This window comes from Ovis aries, chromosome 3 (assembly GCF_016772045.2).
Source record: "Ovis aries strain OAR_USU_Benz2616 breed Rambouillet chromosome 3, ARS-UI_Ramb_v3.0, whole genome shotgun sequence".
NCBI lineage: Eukaryota > Metazoa > Chordata > Mammalia > Artiodactyla > Bovidae > Ovis > Ovis aries.
The window spans coordinates 76,998,567-77,019,526 of record NC_056056.1 but is presented as its reverse complement, the minus strand read 5'-3'; the positions used below and the strand labels follow the sequence as shown (position 1 = coordinate 77,019,526).

The following is a 20,960-nucleotide window of genomic DNA, read 5'->3' as shown; positions in this document are numbered from 1 at the left end:
TATGAAAATAGTAGATAAAAGGAACAGCCATTACCCTAGCTCTGAGACAGCACCCAGAGAAGGAACCGTATACACCCTGGGCTGGAGTTCAGACCTGGGAGAGGGCTGATGAAGAGACCTGTGGCTCGATGAAGAGCAGAGAAGTTCCTGTGGTGCTGCACTGGCAGAACTTGTCGAAAATCTTTTGGAATTTACTGGAAAAATTTGCCCTCAAGAATAGGAGTCATCAAACTACAGCCTGCAGCCTGGTCTATCACTTGTTTTCAAAACTGGGAGCTAGAAGGTTTTTGCATTTTTAACCGGTTGAAGAAAAATGGAAAGGATATTTCACTATATGTAAAATAGTGTAAAACATTACACGGAATAAAAATTTCAGTGTCCACAAAGTTACTGGAGCACTGCTACATTGACTTGTTCATGTGTTGAGTGTGGCTGTTTTTCACTACAAGGGCAGCTAATTGTGACAGACTGACCTAATGGGAAGTAAAGCCTCACTACTCTGGCCCTTTACAGAAGTTTGTTGACCCCTGTTCTAGGGTGCTAAGGGAAAGATCTGACACCTAAGGCACTGTACAAAGCTGTCTTTTACAGTTGGGGTGGTGCTCAGGGAAGCTGCCATCAGCTGCCCAGGGCTGCAGAATCCCTAGGTGCTGCCACAGCTGGGCACTGGGGGGAAGTGGTGGGTGCCACAAGGGAAACAATACCCTTTCCTCTTGCAGTGTTGCTCCAGCGCCCTCTTCTGACAAAGCTTCAGAGCAGGCACAAAAGGCGAATTGAGCTTGTTCAGTTGCTAAGTCGTGTCCAACTCTTCTGCAACCCCATGGACTGTAGCCCACCAAGCTCCTCTGTCCATGGGATTTCCCAGGCAAGAATGCTGGAGTGGGTTGCCATTTCCTTCTCCAGGGGATCTTCCCGACTCAGGGATGGATCCCAGGTCTCTTGTATCACCTGCATTGGCAGGCAGATTCTTTTCCACTTGTGCCACTTGGAGTGCCCAATGACCTCATCACCTTCCTCCAAAAACTTAGTGCAACACTTATATCCTCAGAATCAGTTAGTGACATTGTCACCATGTATCAAGTCCTAAATTCTTTTTTCTCTCTTACCTTCTCCATCGTTTTGGTCATCAGTCCCTGAGATTCTCCCTCAGGAATAAGTCTACCTCCAATCTGCCTTCCCTTAACACATTTATACTGAACTCTTTGCCACCAGCCTATTCCCTCTCTAGCCCAGATCAGTGGCTCAGATGGTGAAGAGTCTGCCTGCAATGCAGGAGACCCAGATTTGATCCCTGGGTCAGGAATATCCCCCTGGAGAATGAATGGCAACCCACTCCAGTATTCTTGTCTGGAAGATGACATAGATGGAGGAGCCTGACAGGCCCCAATCCATGGGGTCACAAAGAGTCAGACATGACTGAGTGACTAACACATACACACTTTGCCACCAATCTATTCCCTCTCTAGCCTAAATGCTACATTGCTCCCAGAACAATTTGCCTAAAGTTGATCACAGCATTTTTCTACCCCTTCCTCCTCCAGTCTGTCCCTGCACTGGGTGCTCCTTCCCCTTTTGGCTGCCCAGCATCCCATCCCCTCTTCCATTTGGGGAGAATTCTGTGTATGGTATTGGTGGGAGCCAATTCTTCACCTTCCTCTGCAGAAGTTTAAGAGCAGTGATGTTCCCTCTTCCCTGAGCATCTAGGGCACAGGCATCCCTACCTAGGACTTGAAATCTTGTGACAAAAAGGGAAAACAGTTGAGAAAACTCTCATGGGCAGTGGTGGGGTGAGACCAATGGCATACACAGGAGTGGTCTCTGAATGGCATCCAGTCCTCTAGCTACGGTCTCTGCCTGGCCTCCCTTGGTCCCTCCTTTGTCTCCATTTCACAACTTTACCACTTGCCTAGGTGTAATTTTACTTAACATAAAGCTCTCTTCACTCCCAGTCTTTCCTGTGTATTATTCCCAGAACAACACAAACGGTCAAAATATATTTTATTTCCCATTATACTCCAATATATCCAACTTTGCTATATGCAAAATTTTTCTTTCCATTCCTCAAATGTTTCTGTTCCTAGGTCCTTTTATACTTTGCTTGGGCTTGACCATATCTTTTCTTTTTTTTTTTTTTTAATTGAGGTATAGCTGATGTACAGTGTTACCTACGTTTCAGGTGCACCACAGTGATTCACAGTTTTTAAAGGCAATAGTCTTATGTTGTTTCTTACATCTGCAGTATCCTCTACTTAGTCAAGGCCCAGCTTAAGATCCCCTTTCATGATGGCTTTCTTAACACTGTAGCCTCAACTCTTTCTACTTCTTTCAACACAAAGGTTAGGATATGCTACCCCCAAATATGCCACTTTTGGTGTAAGAGTTTTTTGCCAAAGGCAAATTACAACAGATGCAGAAAAAATTCTTCACCCACCTCTTATGTGCCTGAAATCAGGACATAAATTTCCCTTTGTTAAGGTACTTCCCCTTGAATCATTCTTTGAACCAGAGATGGAGAGTTGACACTGAGATGAGTTTGCATAACCAGGCCCTGATACAGTAACCCTGTCCTCCACTAGTTCTCCTATATATTTCGTGGTTACTTCCTGAAAATGTATCATCTCTGGAAGGACAAATCCTCTCTCCTTTGTTAAAAGAATATATAAGACCTTGAGGATATATACATATATACACACACAACTGATTATTTGATATTTGCATTTCTGTGAACTGCTGTGCATGTATCAGTTCAGTTCAGTCACTCAGTCGTGTCCGACTCTTTGCGACCCCATGAATCACAGCACGCCAGGCCTCCCTGTCCATCACCAACTCCTGGAGTTCACTCAGATTCACGCCCATCGAGTCAGTGATGCCATCCAGCCATCTCATCCTCTGTCGTCCCCTTCTCCTCCTGCCCCCAATCCCTCCCAGCATCACAGTCTTTTCCAATGAGTCAACTCTTCACATGAGGTGGCCAAAGTACTAGAGTTTCAGCTTTAGCATCATTCCTTCCAAAGAAATCCCAGGGCTGATCTCCTTCAGACTGGACTGGTTGGATCTCCTTGCAGTCCGAGGGACCCTCAAGAGTCTTCTCCAACACCACAGTTCGAAAGCATCAATTCTTCAGTGCTCAGCCTTCTTCACAGTCCAGCTCTCACATCCATACATGACTATTGGAAAACCATAGCCTTGACTAGACGGACCTTAGTCGGCAAAGTAATGTCTCTGCTTTTGAATATGCTATCTAGGTTGGTGGTAACTTTCCTTCCAAGGAGTAAGCGTCTTTTAATTTCATGGCTGCAGTTACCATCTGCAGTGATTTTGGAGCCCCAAAAAATAAAGCCTGACACTGTTTCCACTGTTTCCCCATCTATTTCCCATGAAGTGATGGGACCGGATGCCATGTATATATTCATAAAGATTGTGCCTTTTCTCCCGTTAATCTGTCTATTGTTAGTTTAACTCAAACTCACATTCTCCCAGTCACTGAACTTGAGAGTAAAGAGAGTTTTCCCTCCTCAATAAACACAACACATTCTGTAGATATAACATAATTTCAGTTATTTCTGATCATCCTAAAACATGGCCCTGCCTGCTAACAATTCCCACTGACCCTGAAGCTGCCATTCCTATCTCTTTTCCTTTTATCAAGCTTCTTAAATAGAAATAGTACATTGTGTTTTCAAACCACAGAGTATCTGTTGCCTATATCAACCTACCAAAGATCTTTCTGAAAAACAGACTTCTTCAGATTCTTTGCCTATGTTTACATTGGGTTATTTATCTATTATTGAGTTGTAAGATTTCTCTATATATTCTGGATACAAATCCTTTGTCATATATATAATTTCCAAACATTTTTTCAGAAGAAGATACAGAGCATATGAAAAGATCCTCAATATCATTAGTCATTAAGGAAATGAAAATCAAATCCACGATAAGATACCATTCATGCCCACTAAGATGGCTAGAATCAAAAAGACACACAGGAACAAGTATGGGTGAAGATGTGGTAAAGTTAGAACCCTTATACATTGCTGAAGAGAATGTAAAATGTTTCAGGCATTTTGGAAAGCAGTTTTGCAATTCCTCAAGATGTTAAACATAGCAGGTTAAACATACGGGTTATAGTTTACAGTTCAGTTCAGCTCAGTTCAGTCGCTCAGTTGTGTCTGACTCTTTGCAAACCCATGAATTGCAGCACGCCAGGCCTCCCTGTCCATCACCAACTCCTGGAGTTCACTCAGACTCACGTCCATCAAGTCAGTGATGCCATCCAGCCATCTCATCCTCTGTCGTCCCCTTCTCCTCCTGCCCCCAATCCCTCCCAGCATCACAGTCTTTTCCAATGAGTCAACTCTTCGCATGAGGTGGCCAAAGTACTAGAGTTTCAGCTTTAGCATCATTCCTTCCAAAGAAATCCCAGGGCTGATCTCCTTCAGACTGGACTGGTTGGATCTCCTTGCAGTCCAAGGGACTCTCAAGAGTCTTCTCCAACACCACAGTTCGAAAGCATCAATTCTTTGGCGGTCAGCCTTCTTCACAGTCCAGCTCTCACATCCATACATGACCACTGGAAAAACCATAGCCTTGACTAGACGGACCTTAGTCGGCAAAGTAATGTCTCTGCTTTTGAATATGCTATCTAGGTTGGTGGTAACTTTCCTTCCAAGGAGTAAGCGTCTTTTAATTTCATGGCTGCAGTTACCATCTGCAGTGATTTTGGAGCCCCCAAAAATAAAGTCTGACACTGTTTCCACTGTTTCCCCCTCTATTTCCCATGAAGTGATGGGACCAGATGCCATGATCTTTGTTTTCTCAATGTTGAGCTTTAAGCCCAATTTTTCACTCTCCTCTTTCACTTTCATCAAGAGGCTTTTTAGTTCCTCCTCACTTTCTGCCATAAGGGTGGTGTCATCTGCATATCTGAGGTTATCGATATTTCTCCCGGCAATCTTTATTCCAGCTTGTGTTTCTTCCAGTCCAGCGTTTCTCATGATGTACTCTGCATAGAAGTTAAATAAACAGGGTGACAATATACAGCCTTGATGTACTCCTTTTCCTATTTGGAACAATCTGTTGTTCCATGTCCAGTTCTATCTGTTGCTTCCTGACCTGCATACAGATTTCTTAAGAGGCAGGTCAGGTGGTCTGGTATTCCCATCTCTTTCAGAATTGTCCACAGTTTATTGTGATCCACACAGTCTAAGACTTTGGTATAGTCAATAAAGCAGATGTTTTTTCTGGAACTCTCTTGCTTTTTCCATGATCCAGCGGATGTTGGCAATTTGATCTCTGGTTCCTCTGCCTTTTCTAAAACCAGCTTGAACATCTGGAAGTTCACGGTTCACGTATTGCTGAAGCCTCGCTTGGAGAATTTTGAGCATTACTTTACTAGCATGTGAGATGAGTGCAATCGTGTGGTAGTTTGAGCATTCTTTGGCATTGCCTTTCTTTGGGATTGGAATGAAAACTCACCTTTTCCAGTCCTGTGGCCACTGCAGAGTTTTCCAAATTTGCTGGCATATTGAGTGCAGCACTTTCACAGCATCATCTTTCAGGATTTGGAACAGCTCAACTGGAATTCCATCACCTCCTCTAGCTTTGTTCGTAGTGATGCTTTCTAAGGCCCACTTGACTTCACATTCCAGGATGTCTGGCTCTAGATGAGTGATCACATCATTGTGATTATCTGGGTCGTGAAGATCTTTTTTGTACAGTTCTTCCGTGTATTCTTGCCACCTCTTCTTAATATCTTCTGCTTCTGTTAGGTCCAGACCATTTCTGTCCTTTATCGAGCCCATCTTTGCATGAACTGTTCCCTTGGTATCTCTAATTTTCTTGAAGAGATCTCTAGTCTTTCCCATTCTGTTGTTTTCCTCTATTTCTTTGCATTGATCGCTGAAGAAGGCTTTCTTATCTCTTCTTGCTATTCTTTGGAACTCTGCATTCAGATGCTTATATCTTTCCTTTTCTCCTTTGCTTTTCGCTTCTCTTCTTTTCACAGCTATTTGTAAGGCCTCCCCAGTCAGTCATTTTGCTTTTTTGCATTTCTTTTCCATGGGGATGGTCTTGATCCCTGTCTCCTGTACAATGTCACGAACCTCATTCCATAGTTCATCAGGCACTCTATCTATCAGATCTAGGCCCTTAAATCTATTTCTCACTTCCACTGTATAATCATAAGGGATTTGATTTAGGTCATACCTGAATGATCTAGCGGTTTTCCCTATTTTCTTCAATTTGAGTCTGAATTTGGTAATAAGGAGTTCATGATCTGAGCCACAGTCAGCTCCTGGTCTTGTTTTTGTTGCCTGTGTAGAGTTTCTCTATCTTTGGCTGCAAAGAATATAATCAATCTGATTTCAGTGTTGACCATCTGGTGATGTCCATGTGTAGAGTCTTCTCTTGTGTTGTCGGAAGAGGGTGTTTGCTGTGACCAGTGCGTTTTCTTGGCAAAACTCTATTAGTCTTTGTCTTGCTTCATTCTACATTCCAAGGCCAAATGTGCCTGTTACTCCAGGTGTTTCTTGACTTCCTACTTTTGCATTCCAGTCCCCTATATTGAAAAGGACATTTTTGGGGGGTGTTAGTTCTAAAAGGTCTTGTAGGTCTTCATAGAACCGTTCAACTTCAGCTTCTTCAGCATTACTGGTTGGGGCATAGACTTGGATTACCGTGATACTGAATGGTTTGCCTTGGAGACAAACAGAGACCATTCTGTCGTTTTTGAGGTTGCATCCAAGTACTGCATTTCGGACTCTTGTTGACCATGATGGCTACTCTAATTCTTCTGAGGGATTCCTGCCCGCAGTAGTAGATATAATGGTCATCTGAGTTAAATTCACCCATTCCAGTCCATTTTAGTTAGCTGATTCCTAGAATGTTGACGTTCACTCTTGCCATCTCCTGTTTGACCACTTCCAATTTGCCTGGATTCATGGACCTGACATTCCAGGTTCCTACGCAATATCGCTCTTTACAGCATCAGACCTTGCTTCTATCACCAGTCACATCCACAGCTGGGTATTGTTTTTGCTTTCCTCCATCCCTTCATTCTTTCTGGAGTTATTTCTCCACTGATCTCCAGTAGCATATTGGGCACCTACTGACCTAGGGAGTTCCTCTTTCAGTATCCTATCATTTTGCCTTTTCATACTGTTCATGGGGTTCTCAAGGCAAGAATACTGAAGTGGTTTGCCATTCCCTTCTCCAGTGGACCACATTCTGTCAGACCTCTCCACTATGATCAGCCCGTGTTGGGTTATCCCACCGGCATGGCTTAGTTTCATTGAGTTAGACAAGGCATGAGGACTACAATTAAACATACATTAAAAAGTGTGATCCAGCAATCCCACTTTTAGGTATATATCCACTAGAAAAAAAAATGGACATATGTACACATAGGAACTTATAAACGAACATTCATAGCAGCATTATTCATGATGGCCAAAATGTGGAAATAACCCAAATGTCCACTGACTGATGAGTAAATAGAAAAAATGTGGTATAGTCATACAATGATATACTGCTGCTAAGTCACTTCAGTCCTTTCTGACTCTGTGTGACCCCATAGACGTTAGCCCACCAGGTCCCCCGTCCCTGGAATTCTCCAGGCAAGAACACTGGAGTAGGTTGCCATTTCCTTCTCCAATGCATGAAAGTGAAAAGTGAAAGGGAAGTCGCTCAGTCGCGTCCGACTCTTCGCGACCCCATGGACTGCAGCCCACCAGGCTCCTCTGTCCATGGGATTTTCTAGGCAAGAGTACTGGAGTGGGGTGCCATCGCCTTCTCCAAATGATATATTATTTGGTAATAAAAAGGAGTGACACATATGATGTGAAAGAACTTCAAACATTATGCTTAGTGAAAGGAGCCCGTCACTAAACATCCTGTCTTGTATGATTCCATTTACATGCAATGCCCAGAAAAGGCAAAATTATAGGGACAGAAAGTTGATCTGTGGTTGCCAGGAGCTAGGAAGGGCAATAGGGAGTGACTGCTAATTGGTATGCAGTTCCTTTTCGGAGGGACAAAATATTGTAAAGTTAGATTGTAATTATGGTTATGCCTGCCTGTGTGCTAAGCTGCTTCAGTTGTGTCTGACTCTTTGTGACCCTATGGACTACAGCCCATCCGGCTCCTCTGTCTATGGAGTTCTCCAGACAAGAATCCTGGAGTTGGTTGCCATGCTCTCCTCCAAGGGATCTTCTCTACCCAGGGAAAGAACCCACATTTCCTGTGTCTCCTGCATTGGCAGGCGGGTTCTTTACCACTAGCACCACCTGGGAAGTCCAGTTAGTAAACTGGACTAACCCTGTTAGTAAACCCCAAATCATTGAGTCACCAAGGCAGGCCTTTCCTGGTGGCTCGGATGGTAAAGAATCTGCCTGCAATGCAGGAGACCCTGGTTCAATCCCTGGGTCAGGATGATCCCCTGGAGAAGGGAATGATGACCCACTCTAGTATTCTTGCCTTGAGAATTACATGGACAGAGGAGCCTCAAAGGCTATAGTCCATGGAGTTGCAAAGAGTTGAACACAACTGAATGACTAACACTTTCATTACTTTAAATGGATGAATCGTGCAGTATGTAAATTATGCATTCATAAAGCTGTTTAAAAAAGAAAAAGATGTCTTAATACTCAGCTACAAGGGCCCTTTTAAATCCTCCTTTCTCTGAAACTGCAGTGACATGGTTGACAGCACTTCACTTACTCTTTTTAATAACGGGATAACACAACCAAATTACAAAAATTTTAGAAACTAGAGTGGTGGAAAAATTGGTGTTGAATTTCTCATGGGCATATTATCATAGAAAACTGAACTGACAATAATTTACTTTCAACATTAAGTTAAACGCATCAAAATTTACTAAACACTTCTCTATTTCTGGTTGTTTAAAAATCTTACTACTTCTTTGAAGAGCCTCTTTGTTAGGTGTATGTGCTTTTTTGCCCAACACTTATTCTGATTATAAATAAGTAATAGTTATTATAAATTTGATAAATATGAGAAAAGTAAAAACCATTTGGGGGTAATGGTTTTATTGTGTATGTTAGTTGCTTAGTCGTGTCCGACACTTTGTGACCCCATGGACTGTGGCCTGCCGGCTCGTCTATCCGTGGAATTTTCCAGGCAAAAATACTGGAGTGTGTTGCCATTTCCTTCTCCAGGGGATCTTTTCGACCCAGGGATCAAATCCAGGTCTCTTGCATTACAGACAGATTCTTTACCCTCTGAGCCACCAGTACTGCACCCTATCAAGCATATGATGTCTTCCAGCTTTACTTTGGCAAAATCCCTCATCTTTTATTTCCAGAAACTCATAGTTTCCTAAGTGGGGCTAGAAAATATATAAAATTTATGTAAGATATACTATTTCATATAACTTTCAAAATTATCAGCTTCCCTCATAGCTCAGTTGGTAAAGAATCGGCCTGCAACGCAGGAGACCCCGTTCAATTCCTGGGTCAGGAAGATTCCCTGGAGAAGGGATAGGCTACCCACTCCAGTATTCTTGGGCTTCCTTGTGGCTCAGCTGGTAAAGAATCTGCCTGCAATTCAGGAGACCTGGGCTCGATCCCTGAGTTGGGAAGATCCCCTGGAGAAGGGAAAGGCTACTCACTCTAGTATTCTGGCCTGGAGAATTCCATGGACTGTATAATCCATGGGGTTGCAAAGAGTCGGACACAACTGAGCAACTTTCACTTTTCAAAATTATCATAAATATTTAATCTGTGCACAAGGCTTTAAAGAAAAGATGCTGTTAAAACAATTTCTTAAGAGAGTTTACTGGCGGCCTAATGATTAGAATTCTGGGCTTTCACTGCCATGGCCTGGAGTTTAGTCCCTGGTCAGGGAACTGAGATCCTGCAAGCCACATGGCATGCCATAAAAAACAAACCAAAAAACCCCAACAAACCAAAAGAAGAAAACCCAACTTATTAGGCAAATTGATTACAAACACATTTCAAAGTATTACTTCAAGCTTGTCTCTAGGCAGGGTAATTTAAAGGTCCCTCTTGCAGACGTTTTAGAGGGAAAAAAGTCCTCTGGATCATTGTTATTAGTCTGGATACAAAGAGTCTCTGAAATCATTAGCTATCTTTAAAGTCTGGTGAAAGGTTATCATCCTCTGCCAAGGCTGATAGCCTTGTAGATGAATTTCTAGACTTTATGCCCATTAAAATCAACCAGTAAGTAAGTGTCAGTCGGTCAGTCGTGCCCAACTCTTTGCAACCCCATGGACTGCAGCCCACCAGGCTCCTCTGTCCATGAGATTTTCCAGGCAAGGATACTGGAATGGGTTGCCATTTCCTTCTCCAGGAGATCTTCCCAACCCAGGGATCAAACCCTGATCTCCTGCACTGCAGACAGATTCTTTACTGACTGAGCTACAAGGGAAGCCCTCAATTAATAAACAAATACATAATTCAATGAATAAGTGAAAGATACCGTCTGGGTGGGGGAAATGTGATGATAAACAGTGTAAAGGCTTTTAGAAAAAAACATAAAATATTTTCCAAGCTATTACCTCATTTAATCCTGACATCACCCTTGGAGGTTATTATTTTCATGTTGCCTTCCTCTGCACTCACTGTTTATAATGTGTATGGGGAAAGGGGAGAGATGGATGGCACTTAGGCTAAGGTTATCAAAAAGCAGCGGTTGTTGTGATATACAGTTCATTCATTTACAGACATTTCCTGTGTTCCTCATATGTGCCAGGCTCTCTGGCACATAGATAGTTAAACTTACAGAATCTGGAGACTGAACTCTGGCTCAGTCACTTATTATTAGTTCTGGATTTTGGGGTAAGCTACTTCACATTTCCTAGTTTCAGTTTCCTCATTGTAAAATAAGAATAACCATAGTTCTTAATGCTTAGAGTTGCAAAAATTAAAACGTAAAAATAAAGAAAAGTTAATAAAATGCTGATAACATTGGCCATTATCATTAACTATAAATAAATATAATACTCATCTGTGTTCTTTCCAAGTGTTTGGTAAGAGACAGGTAAACAGATATTTCTAAAACAATGCAGCAAATATAATATGGGTATGAATATGAATAAGGGAAAGATTGGAGGCAGGAGGAGGGGACGACAGATGAGATGGCTGGATGGTAGGATGGACATGAGTTTGAGCAAGCTCTGGGAGTTGGTGATGGATAAGGAAGCCTGGCATGCTGCAGTCCATTGGGTTGCAAAGAGTAGGACAAGACTGAGGGACTGAACTGAACTGATGAATAAGATGATACTTCAGAAGATAACTCAACTAATTACAGCTGGACGGAATGGGCTTCTTTCAGGTTTGGGCACTGAAGAATGACCAGTAGTTTGCTACACAAAGGGCAGGGAAGGACCTTTCCAGAGCAGAGGGACAAGTTTGTGTTAGGTATTGAAAAGTAAGAGGAAGTTTATTCTGCAGCTGGAAGAGCTGGTGTGAAAGGAGGGAACACTACACCAAGTAGAAGATGTAGTCAGCAGTCTGATAGCTCAAACTTTCTCTTCTTCTGAAACTACTTGAATTTTAACATGTAGGTCAGTGGTTTCTAAACCGGGCAGATTGTCAAGAATTTCCAGGGAGCTTTCTTAAGATTCCAGTAACACACCTTCAGAAATTCCAACCCATTAGGTGGGGGTGGGGCCCAGGAACACCTTCGAAAAGCCCCCCGGGGGAATTGTGCAGCTTTGAAACAGGGTTTGGGGCAGCTTTCATGGGGGTAGGGTGATCAAACAGAAGAGTGCAATACCTTTTGTTAGGCAGGTAACTGTGCAGGATGTATCCTGACCTCCTTCCTTCAAGTCTTTGCTCAATATTAAAAAAAAAAAAAAAATCCAACCCTCCCCACCCTGTCCTTTACACCTAAACACTTCTAACAGTTTACTTACTATAAGTTTGGTGCTGTTTTAGTTGCTAAGTCGTGTGCAACTCTTTTCGGACCCCATGGATCCTCTGTCACTGGATTTCCCAAGCAAGAATACCGGAGTGGGTTGCGATTTTCTTCTCCAAGGGATCTTCCCCACCCACGGATTGAACCAACGTCTCCTACATCACCAGGCGGATTCTTTTACCACTGGGCCACCAGGGAAGCCCTACTGTAAGTTTGTGAAGTCGCTCAGTCCTGTCCGACTCTTTGCGACCCCATGGACTGTAGCCTACCAGGCTCCTCCATCCCTGAGATTCTCCAGGCAGGAATACTGGAGTGGGTTGCCATTTCCTTCTCCAGATCTTCCCAACCCAGGGATGGAACCTGGGTACCCCGTATTGCAGGCAGACGCTTTACCATCTGAGCCACCAGGGAAGTCAAACTATAAGTTTACTTAGTATATTATCTGAATCCATTCACTAGAATGTAAGCTCAACAAAGACTGTGATTTTTCTCTTATCTTTACTAATCCTCAGATCCTATGTCTGGCGCAAAGCAAGTTTTCTGTTTTTGAATGAATGAATGGATCAATCAAGGGGTGAAGTCTTGGCTAGGATGGAGTTTGCTTAAAAAAGAAAACGGAGGCAGCTGGAAGGAGAGGAGCATAGGTTAAAAAAAAATACTGTGATAGGAAGGCTAGTTTTTCCTTGCTTTCAAGTTTCTTTTTGATTTCACTCTCTTGCTTACGGGTACATAATAAACTCAAAACCAGCCGGAACCTCCCACCTGACCTCTTAATCTAGCTATTCCTCCACCTGGTGCCCACGCCTGTGCAGCCGAGAAAACCCGGAGAACTAACTCTTTCAACGATGGGCGTCCGCCAGGGTCGGCGCCCGACCTAGGCTCACGCATGCGCATTATACAGAGTCACCAGCGTGCGCGGGAAGCTGGGCCGCGTCCGATTATGATTGGTTGTTGGGGTGCACTCCCACCCACCGAGTCGCAGTACTGGATGCTGATTGGGTGTCTCCGCAGAGGCCAGACGCGCTTGGGGGGCGAGGGAGGGGAGGCGGGAAACATCTTGGTGGGTGCGGGGTCGTGCAGTTCTCTCGGGCGGCTGGCGGAGAGGTTTCGAAATGGCGGTGCAGCCGAAGGACACGCTGCAGCTGGAGAGCGCGGCCGAGGTCGGCTTTGTGCGCTTCTTCCAAGGCATGCCGGAGAAGCCGACCACCACAGTGCGCCTTTTTGACCGAGGTGACTTCTACACCGCGCACCAGGAGGACGCTCTGCTGGCCGCCCGCGAAGTGTTCAAGACCCAGGGGGTGGTCAAGTATATGGGGCCGACAGGTGAGGGCGGGGACGGCGCGGGCTCGGGGTGGGGGGGACCCCGCAGAGTGGCTCCTCTCAGGAAGTGGTAGGGTGTCGGGCCGGGAGGCCCCGGGGCGGGGACGCTGGTGTCTCGTGGGGGTACTGCGCGTGCTCCGGTCCCTGCCTGGCCAAGAGGGGCGCCACCCGCCCCCTGCCCTGCCTCCGCCCTAACTCTGTCCCTCGGCAGTTGCCCCGGATCAGAACTAATAGCGATCGCTATGTGCCTGGCTTCATGCGAGGCGTTTGAACACATTGTTGTTTTTTTTTTGCAGTCCGCGTGGGTGTCTGCTTCTCAGCCCCCGCCTTTGCGCTGTGGATCTCATCACAAACGCTGCCAATCCTCGTTATCACAAATGCCAGTCCAGGATTGAAATTTAGAATAGAAGGGGTTTAGGGAGACCGTTTTAGGTCACCAACGTGTTTTTACTTATTGGCAGAACGTCATTTATATCGCTGTTCAGCGCAGGGACTTACAGTGTCTACAGTTGCTAGGCAGTATTGGTGGTCGGGACCTTGAACTCTGGAGTCAGATTGCCTGGATCCAAGTCTTAGCCCCTCCTCTTATTAGCTGTGTGTCCTTGAGTTAGTCATGGGTGTCTGTGACTCCGCTCGGCATTCAGCGCCCTCGGTAACCTATCTCCATTTCTCTAGCATTATCTCTCCCTGGAAAGCTACTACAAACTTCTCACCCTCTTGTGAGTTAGGTGTTCTAAACATCTTGTTTTATTTTAATCTTTTATCCCTGACTCTTTTGTGAATGAGCATTCTGGGATGAGTAAGGAGTTGCAGGCTTTAGACCTGCCTTTGCCATGTGCAGATGGGATGTTACTGACGAAAGATGTTTAATTCAGCAGACAGACATTGAAAGCTACCTTGTCAGGCCGGGTTCTGGACACTGGGAGCACATAGATGAAAAGGCAGTATCCCCACCTTCACAGAGCTCCCTCTAGTGCATGTCTGTGTGCTTAGTCTCTGGATGTGCTAGGCTTTGTCGCTCAGTCCTGCTGGGGACTCTTTGCGACCCCATGGACTGAAGCCCGCCAATCTCCTCTGTCTATGGGGATTGTCCAGGCAAGAGTACTGGAGTGGGTTGCCATGCCCTCCCAGGGGATCTTCCCAATCCAAGGATGGAACCCAGGTCTCCCTCATTGCAGGCGGTTTCCTCTGAGCTACCAGGGAAGCCCCCCTTTAGTGGAGAGCAAGGTAGAAATCTCATTCCAGTTGAGGACCTGTGGAAGATGCTGCAGAACAAGTTTCAGAAGAGGCGGAGACAGGGTTGCCAAAGACTGTAGTGGGCAGAAGAGGCGTTATAAGAGAGGCTGAATTTCACTTGAGTCTTGAGAAACCCTGTACCTGTCAGCAGGAACTTTCCCTTTCCCCTCAGTCCTCCCAAACACAGGCAGCCACAAATCTGCTTTCTCTCTCACTCGAAACATTGGTGTTGAGTGACTTCTTTCACTTAACATTTTCAAGTTTCATCTGTGTTAAAATCCTTCATTACTTTTTATTGCGAAATATTCCAGTTGTATGGATGTACCATACTTCATTTAATCCCCTTGTTAGTTGAGCCATATTTGGAATATTTTTTGAACCTATATTTTTAATGTCATCTGTATCCATTCTCTCCTTCCCTGTTGTGCCAGTGAAGAGAGGAGCCTTTTGCTGTGGTGTGGAGCCCATCTCCTCTTCTCACAGATGGCTTTCTGTTGATCATTTCTTCTCTTTGTCTGGTTCATTCTGTTGGCATTTAGTCTTCTTCATATCCTTTTGTCTGCTTTTCTCTGACTCTAAAACAACTAGTGATACATTATTATTATTATAAAGCCCTGCTAGTTGTGTTAGCACCCAGCTTCAATTTATTGATGAGAAATCTGAGTCCTTAGAAAACGAAGTTCCTTATCCTTTGTCTCTTTGGCTGTCAGAACTCAGCCAAAGGCATCTTAGAAGGCATCTCCTCCTGGAAACCTTTCTTGACTCCCATCTTAAGGCTGCCTGGTTAGCTACCCCTCTTAGGTGTTCCCTGCCTTAGGACCTTCTCCTTACCAGTCTCTGCCTCTGAATCCCAGCCCCTGGTACAGTGCCCACGTGTGAGTCAAAGTCGCTCAGTCATGTCCGACTCTTTGTGACCCCATGGACTATACAGTCCATGGAATTCTCCAAGCCAGAATACTGGATTGGGTAGCCTTTCCCTTCTCCGGGGATCTTCCTAACCCAGGGATTGAACCCAGGTCTTCCGCACTGCAGGCAGTAGCAGACACACCATCAGCTAAATGAAGATGGGGGTTCCTAGTTATTCCTGAGGCGGAGAATCTTGTACCAACCTGAGGTTTTTCTTCTGTGCCAGATGGAGGCTGGGTAGCTTTCTCTTCCAGCTCCCCTTCAGTTTTTCTTCCTGGCTTTCAGACCTAAAGCATACAGCCAAACTCTTCACCAGAAACATAGAGTAACTATACATCTGGTGCTTATCTGTAAACAAGACTGCAAATGCATTGCCACACCAGTGTGTCACTTGTTTGAGAGAAATAGTATCTTTGGAGGATAACAGTATCTTTGGAGATGGTTTGACAACCTAGCTGGAGATGAGTAATGGAGGAAGTGTGAGAGGCCTTGGGGGGAGGGGAATCACCTCATTTGCCTCTTCACCCACCACTTTAAAGAAATCTGCACTGGGGACTTTCCTGGTGGTCCAGTGGTTAGAACTCTGTGCTTCCACTGCAGTGGACACAGGTTTGATTCCTGGTCAGGGAACTAAGATCCCTCATGCTGCTTGATACAGCCAAAATAAGGCAGTGCTGTTAATGTGTTTTCCTGTTGATTGTGTCTATAGAAAGACAGGATTACTCTGGATCCCTCCGCCCTTGGCCAGGTAGATAACTTTGATGTGCAAATAGATGTAATAATAGAGAGTGTTGGGGGTTGTGGATCTGAGAGTGCTTGTTCATGTGTGCTAAGCATTCAAATTCCAAATCAGTGCTGGCCAGACAAGTATGCTGGCACATCCTACTAGGCTTATTTAAGAATTGTTTCTGAATTATGTGCCAGACCAGTGTTTTTTTCCTCTCTCCCCAGACGTGTTTTTGCTGAGTTGGACTTTATGTTTTGCCTTCTAAATTAAAGGATGATATAACTGTTTTGAAGCTCATTGCTCTATTTATTGGAAGTTGTTGACCGATAATTACAGTGGCATTTATAAACATCTCTGGGAGAAATTCCTCTCTAATTTTGTATTGACTGTGGTTCAGTGCTTTCCCCAAGCAAATTTTTTTATGATAATATTTCATCATATGAATAATATTCAGTGTAGTGTTAGTTGCTCAGTCATATCCCACTCTTTGCCACCCCATGGACTGTAACCCACCAGGCTCCTCTGTCCATGGAATTCTTCAGGCAGGAGTACTGAAGTGGTTACCCATTCCCTTCTCCAGGGGAATCTTCCTGACCCAGGCATCAAACCCATGTCTCCCGCTTTGCAGCGGATTCTTTATCGTCTGAGCTACCATAAATAATGTTTCTTATGTATCCAACCTATGAGCTAATAGGTTGTCCAGTAGTTCTGGTTTGCGTGGGGACTAAGAGGGCTCCTGGGGTGCTGGACTTTCAGTGCTAAAAGTTGGAGAGTCTTGGGCAAAGTGGGATTAGGTAGTCACCCTATGTGCTAGGCAAAAACAGGAAATAGTTTAAATGGGGCCTACCATTCCACTGAGGTTCTGGTCCTGAGTGAGTCTTAATTGGGAGAAGTGAGACTATTGCAACCTGGATAGACCTTAGATCTCTCATACGCTTCTTGAGAATGTGAGTATAGACTTTGCTGAAGGAGTAACGTTCAGAGTAGACATAATTTTCATGCAGCTTACTTTTCTAAATGCAAGGTAAAGAAAGGTAGTCTATTGAAGTCTGTGGCTGTGTTTTACTTGCTGAGTTGAAAACTGGCAACCTAAATAATGTTTTCTTAAAAGTTTGAATTAATTGCCTATTTTAAAGATTGGGTGGTTTCATGAAAACATGCAGATTTTGAGCTTCTTTTGGAAATTCTGCATAGTTGGAAACTGGGCAGATTAGCGGTAGCTTGAGTCCAGTGGCTGCTCCCTCTGACCTAGTGCGTCTAGCTTTTTCTTTTACCTTGTGCTTTCCTCATTTTGTCACAGTTCCCGCATTTGAAGTCATTTGTCATCTGTCAGTTGTGTTCTTCCTTTGGCTTTCTCTGCTCATTTGATACCCGCCTGGTCCCTGTACCTGGTCCTGGACTAGATCATAAGAAATGATCTAATAACTTTAGAGAGGCAAGATTTGAGCCTGTTTTCAGGGTGTCCGTGCCAGCGGGGGTGCTTGTCCACTGCTTATGTAACTAGTAAAATGATATTGAAAGTATCAGCTGTGTCTTGCTGTACAAAATAATTGCATTGTGTCATTTAATTAATTTGTACTTGTGTTTAATGTTTGTGCTTGATACAATCTACTGTTAAATTTAAGTCTCCCATAAGATCCAGACTTGCCAGAATAATCTGCACATATATTCTGCAGCTTTATTTCTGAAATTTATTTGACTGTACTGGGTCTTAATGGGGATTTTTATTGCAGCATGTGGGATTTATTTAGTTGCAGCCTGTGGGATCTAATTACCTGACCAGGGAGTGAACTCGGGCCCCCTGCATTGCGAACGTGGAGTTTTAGCCACTGGACCACCAGGGAAGTCCCTACAAGTATATTCTGAATTACCTTTAAGTGAATAATTGGTATTACCTGTATTATTTGAAAATTGAGTTATAATTCCATTTGATGGTGTGAGTGATTTTTTTTTATTTTGTAAAGAAATTGTTATTTATGAATCAAAACTAAGATGAGATTCTGTAGTCCATCCAAGATTATACATCTAAGACTATCAGGTGATATGTGGCTCAGCTGGTAAAGAATCCGCCTGCAATGTGAGAGACCTGGGTTCGATCCCTGGGTTGGCAAGATCCCCTGGAGAAGGGAACAGCTACCCACTCCAGTATTCTGGCCTGGAGAATTCCATGGACATACAGTCCATAGGGTCACAAAGAGTCAGACACGACTGAGCAATTTTCACTTTCACTTCACTTTGGCACTATTGGTATTTTTGACTAAAGAGAATCTGTTGCTGTGAGGGGCTAGCCTGTGCATGGTTAACAGCATCCCCTCCTCTACCTACTGCTGCTAAGTCGCTTCAGTTGTGTCCGACTCTGTGCAACCCCAGAGACGGCAGCCCACCAGGCTCCCCCGACCCTGGGATTCTCCAGGCAAGAACACTGGACTGGGTTGCCATTTCCTAGATTCCACTATGACTCCCTTGCCCCAGTTGTGGCAGCTTAGATGCCCCCAGACTGTGATACTGGCCACTAGGGGAGCAAGATCTTCCCCAACTGAGAACCAGTGACAGGAGATGAAGACCAGTAAGTTTTAAAACTCTGCTGACTGGATAGTGAAAATAAATGGCATTTATACTTTACAGATGGTGGTGTTAATTGGTATAGCCAACCAAGGGGGATAGTCTGGCAATATTTATAAAAATCACACGTAGCATCCTTTGAAAAAATCCAGTTTTAGGACTTTATCTCAGAGTTACACTCTAATGTTTAGAGGATGAAGCACATGCAAGATTATTCATGTAACCTGTTGTAATAACAAAAATTGGAAAAACCTATATGTCCATCACTGAGAGATTAATTATAGAACTTTCTGAGGGTCATTGAAATGTTGCAGCTGTAACAGAATCTGATTATGTATTAGTGAACAATCTTTTAGAATACTATATCAAAGTTAAAAAAGATATAGAACAGTATATATAGTGTGGAGTTATAGAAAAGAAAAAAAAGCAGTGCTTTATATTTGTCTGTGTGTGCGTGCATAGAATGTGTTTGGAAATATATTCTATGAACTGTTAACACTTGGGTGGTAAACTGAATGTGTAGGGGACAGTGGTAAAAAGGAGTGTCTCCTTTTTGATGTACCTTTTGAACCTTCAATTTTTGATCTATGTTACCTAGAACATTTTATCATAATTAGTAATTTATTTTATGGACCTTCTGTATATAAATACTATTATATTATTATTTTATATATATAACTATTGTAATAGTTATTATATAAGACTTTTATCCAAACTTGTTAAAAACAGATGATGAAAAAAGATAAGTAGCATTAGCTGTATATATATTTTTTCATTTTTAAAATCTTAGTTTTTTATTTTGATATGTAGGTGGCTATGTTTATCCACCATATTATACCCTTCACCTACTAGAATCTCTGGGACATGAAATAGGTGCTTGATATGTTATTGAGTGAATGAATTACTGGGAAAACAACATAGCTTGGGGGGAGGCATTGTCTTAGGTCTTGAACACTTATGACTTTAAATCCTGAAATCTGTAACCTGTATTTTTAATATTTTTTTTTAGGAGCAAAGACTCTGGAGAGTGTTGTGCTTAGTAAAATGAATTTTGAGTCTTTTGTAAAAGATCTTCTTCTAGTTCGTCAGTACAGAGTTGAAGTTTATAAGAACAGAGCTGGAAATAAGGCCTCCAAGGAGAATGATTGGTATTTGGCATTTAAGGTAATTCTCTTCCTTTTAAATTTAGTTGTGTTTTTAAGAATAGAAAAAATAAAAACGCAAGAGGATTCTGTGTTGCTTTAATATTTTACCCAGGTGTTGTGATGGTAAAATCCTTTGGGAGACTTCAATATTCTTTAGCATGTGGTCTTTAAAATCACAGTTTAATAGCAATTCAGAAATGCAGTAACTCCTTATGAGTATGAGTACTCTGAGCTTTGTCACTATCACTGAAACTCAAGTAATTAATAGCTTTTACGTAAACTTGAATGCCAGCATTAAAGAAAATTTGATTTTTACTGGTTTTGAAGTAATATCACACAAATTAACATGTTCTGGGAAACTCATTTATACACATTTGTAATGTATTTGGCTCTTTGTGTATTCCTTTCTCTTTCATTTGACCGTGATTTTTTTGAAGTCTGGAACTTTGTTTAATGCTGATCGTATTCCTAGGTGTGTCTAGAAGGGCTTGTGCTTCTAATGCCTTCATGGAGATGATTGTGCTAGCTTGTTCTATTTAAGGACTGTATTTTTAGTCTGTAAAGTCGTATTTTTCTTCACACACAGTACATTCTCTCATAGCTCAGTCAGTAAAGGATCTGCCTGCAATGCAAGAGACCCTGGTTCAATTCCTGGGTCAGGAAGATCCCCTGGAGAAGGAAATGGCAACCCACTCCAGTATTCTTGCCTGGAGAATTCCATGGACAGAGGAGGCGTTCGGGCTTCAGTCCATGAGGTTGCAAGAGTAGGACACAACTTAGTGACTAAACCAATACATGCACATACATACTGGATAAAGGTTAAAATGTTGGGGAATTGAGATTTATCCTTGCAGGGGAATAAACATGTGGTAAGCGGGGGACAGTGCACTGGGCTTGCAGTTGGTGCATCTCATTTCTTTTCTCCTCTGGGTGATGTTGGCAAATTTCCCAGCCTTCTCCTGTATCTGTTTCTTTATAAATGTAAAATTAGAAGGTTTTCAAGATGTTTTCTGACCTGAAAGGCCTATGAAAATTTTTGTGTGTGCAGTATTTAAACATGTGATGTTGGTGCTGCCCCAAGTACAATATTCTTCAATATCCCTTCCATGTTGCCTCCCACCACCACCGCCCCCGCCCTGCCTTTGAAAATGTAGACATTTCCTGAAGAT

General features: G+C 43.3%; 1 protein-coding gene across 1 annotated transcript in view; it reads left to right on the top strand.

The window, feature by feature from the left end:
* The first annotated feature begins 12,945 nt into the window (after positions 1–12,945).
* Positions 12,946–20,960, top strand: part of MSH2 (mutS homolog 2) — an 85,823-nt gene continuing 77,808 nt past the window's right edge. Inside the window, exons 1-2 of the mRNA XM_015094394.4 lie at positions 12,946–13,218; positions 19,656–19,810. Of these exons, the coding sequence (XP_014949880.3) occupies positions 13,008–13,218; positions 19,656–19,810 (366 nt within the window). The 5' untranslated portion in view covers positions 12,946–13,007. The remainder of the gene's footprint in view (positions 13,219–19,655; positions 19,811–20,960) is intronic.